A 2,539-nucleotide genomic window follows, 5' to 3' on the forward strand; every position below is an offset into this window, starting at 1 on the left:
GAGAGGTCTGCTTGTCTTGTCATAGTAGGTCTTTTGTGTGATCCTTTTCGCGAGAAGCTGAGCATGCACTTCCTCAGGCTTGCACATTTTGGGTTCAAGCAGTCTTTTGGAGACAGGGAGAGTAGTGCGTGTCTGTCTCGACATGAGTCTTTGTGCTGGAGATCCAAGTTTGGTGTCACGGGGTATATTCCTTAAGTTGAGCAGGTTGAGAAAGACGTCGGTTTTATCTCTGTGAGATTTCTCCATGAGACTTTTAGCACTACGGACAGCTCTCTCTGCTAGTCCATTAGATTGGGGATACTCAGGGCTGCTTGTTACATGAGTGAAGTCCCACTGTTCTGCAAAGTATTTAAAGCGCTGACTTGCAAACTGTCGTCCATTGTCTGTAATGAGAGTGTGAGGCGCTCCGTGGACTGAAAAGTGACGTTTCAGCTTACCAATGACTGTAGCAGATGTGAGATCACGTAACAGGTCAATCTCAAACCAGCCTGAGAAGGAATCCACAAGAACCAGGTACTGCTGGTTGTACCAGTCAAAGATGTCTGCTGCTAAAGTTGACCAGGGCAGCTCTGGAACAGGGTGTAAGTGAAGCGGCTCCTTCTGTTGGTGTGGTTTTGTACTGTTGCACACTGAGCATGCCTGCACTTCCTCTTCAATATCCTTTGTCATAGTCGGCCAGAACACAATACCTCTCGCTCTCCGTTTTGTTGCCTCTGCACCAGGGTGTCCCCTGTGTAGCATGCTGACGTACATCTTTTGTAAGGATTGGGGGACCACCGTTCTCTGTCCTTTCATGACGATGTCATCCTCAATAGTCAGTTCATCCCTGAAAGGAAAGTAGGGACGCACAGCAGTCTGGAGACTGTGCAGTCTGTTTGGCCAGCCATGTTTGATGGTGCTGCTGAGCATTTGGAGAGTTGGGTCGGTAGCAGTGTGCTCTCTTAGTTCCTGCAAACGAGCAGATGACACACAACAAACTGACATAACATCAAAATCATCAACTTCGTCCGTGAGCTGGGTTTTGGTGCTCCTGGGAGCCTGTGACAAAGTATCAGCCAAGTGCATCTGTTTTCCACTTTTGTACACGAGAGTGATGCTGTACTTTTGAAGTCTTAGCATCATGCGTTGCAGTCTAGCTGGTGCTGCATGGATGGGCTTTTTGATAATCGTCACAGGAGGTTGATGGTCAGTCTCGATAGTGATTGGCTTGCCATAGATGTAATCATGAAACTTGGAGCATGCAAACACGACTGCTAGCAGCTCTTTTTCAATTTGGGCATACCGACTCTCTGTGTCTGTGAGAGTACGCGAGGCATAAGCTACAGGTTTGCCTTCCTGTAGGCATGCTGCACCAAGTCCATATTGTGAAGCGTCACAAGTGAGTGTGACAGGTTTGTGAACATCGTAGTATGACAGTACTGGGGGGTTTGACATGTGTTCTTTTAAAGTGTCAAAAGAACGTTGCTGCTGTTCATGCCATGACCACTCAGTGTCTTTGTGTGTTAGTTGTCGGAGTGGAGCAGTGATTCCACTGTAGTTAGGAATGAATTTCCCAAGGTAGTTGACCATACCAAGGAATCTTTGTAGGGCTGGAACATCGGTTGGCACTGGCATGTCACTGATGCTTTGGTTTTAGATGGGTCAGCTTTTAAACCCTGAGCAGTGAAAACATGACCAACGTAACTGACCTGGTTTAGCCTGAACTTGCATTTGAGGGGGTTGAGTCTCAACTTGACCTCTCTGGCTCTGTTGAGAACTTTTCTTAAGTTTGCGTCATGTTCCTCAATGTCCTTGCCTCCGATGAGTATGTCGTCCACAATAATTGCACAGGGGTAGCCGGCGAAGATCTGCTCCATGGTGCGCTGGAACACTTCACTAGCAGAGCTGATCCCAAACGGCATCCGCAGGAACCTGTAACGACCGAAACAGGTGCTAAAAGTGGTTAACATTGAGGATTTGTGGTCAAGAGAGATTTGCCAGAATGAGTTCTTTGCATCGAGGACTGAAAAAACTGTAGCATTAGACATTTGTGATGCTACGTCATCCACTGTGCGCATTGGATGATGTGGTCTTTTTAGAGCTGTGTTTAAGTCCTTAGGGTTGATGCAGATCCTGATTTCCTTCTTGTCCTTTTTGTTGGTAGCAACCATAGAAGATACCCAGTCAGTGGGCTCTGAGATTGGTGTGATGACACCTAACTCTTGCATTCTGTCTAGTTCAGCTTTGACTTGGTCTTTCATTGCTACAGGAATGCGGTGTGCTGGGCGAACTACAGGTCTCACTTCTGGATCGAGTGTCATTGAATATGTGACTGGTAGCTTTCCTAGCTCATTTGCAAAAAGGTCACCATATTCAGTTTTGATTTGCTGACTGAAATCTTGAACTGTAGCAGCACTCACTTGGTGGACTTCTTTGCTGAGAGCTACAAGTCCCATTTGTAATGAAGCACTGAGTCCTAGCAATGGCAATACATTTTCATTGATAATGAAGAAGGGTAGAATATAGAATTTGGCTCCTAGATGGCAGCACAAGTCAACAA

At 46.4% G+C, this 2,539-nt stretch overlaps 1 protein-coding gene across 1 annotated transcript; it reads right to left on the minus strand.

Moving 5' to 3' along the window:
- Positions 1–11: 11 nt before the first annotated feature.
- LOC121939548 (uncharacterized protein K02A2.6-like) lies at positions 12–2,240 on the minus strand (the record flags this gene model as incomplete). The annotated part of the gene is made up of 3 exons (XM_042482554.1): positions 2,026–2,240; positions 1,689–1,911; positions 12–948 (listed from the first exon to the last, which is right to left on the minus strand). Coding segments are annotated over exons 1-3 (1,375 nt in total), but the record flags the coding sequence as incomplete, so codon positions are not given.
- Positions 2,241–2,539: the final 299 nt, after the last annotated feature.

Source organism: Plectropomus leopardus, unplaced genomic scaffold (assembly GCF_008729295.1).
Source record: "Plectropomus leopardus isolate mb unplaced genomic scaffold, YSFRI_Pleo_2.0 unplaced_scaffold5048, whole genome shotgun sequence".
Lineage (NCBI taxonomy): Eukaryota > Metazoa > Chordata > Actinopteri > Perciformes > Serranidae > Plectropomus > Plectropomus leopardus.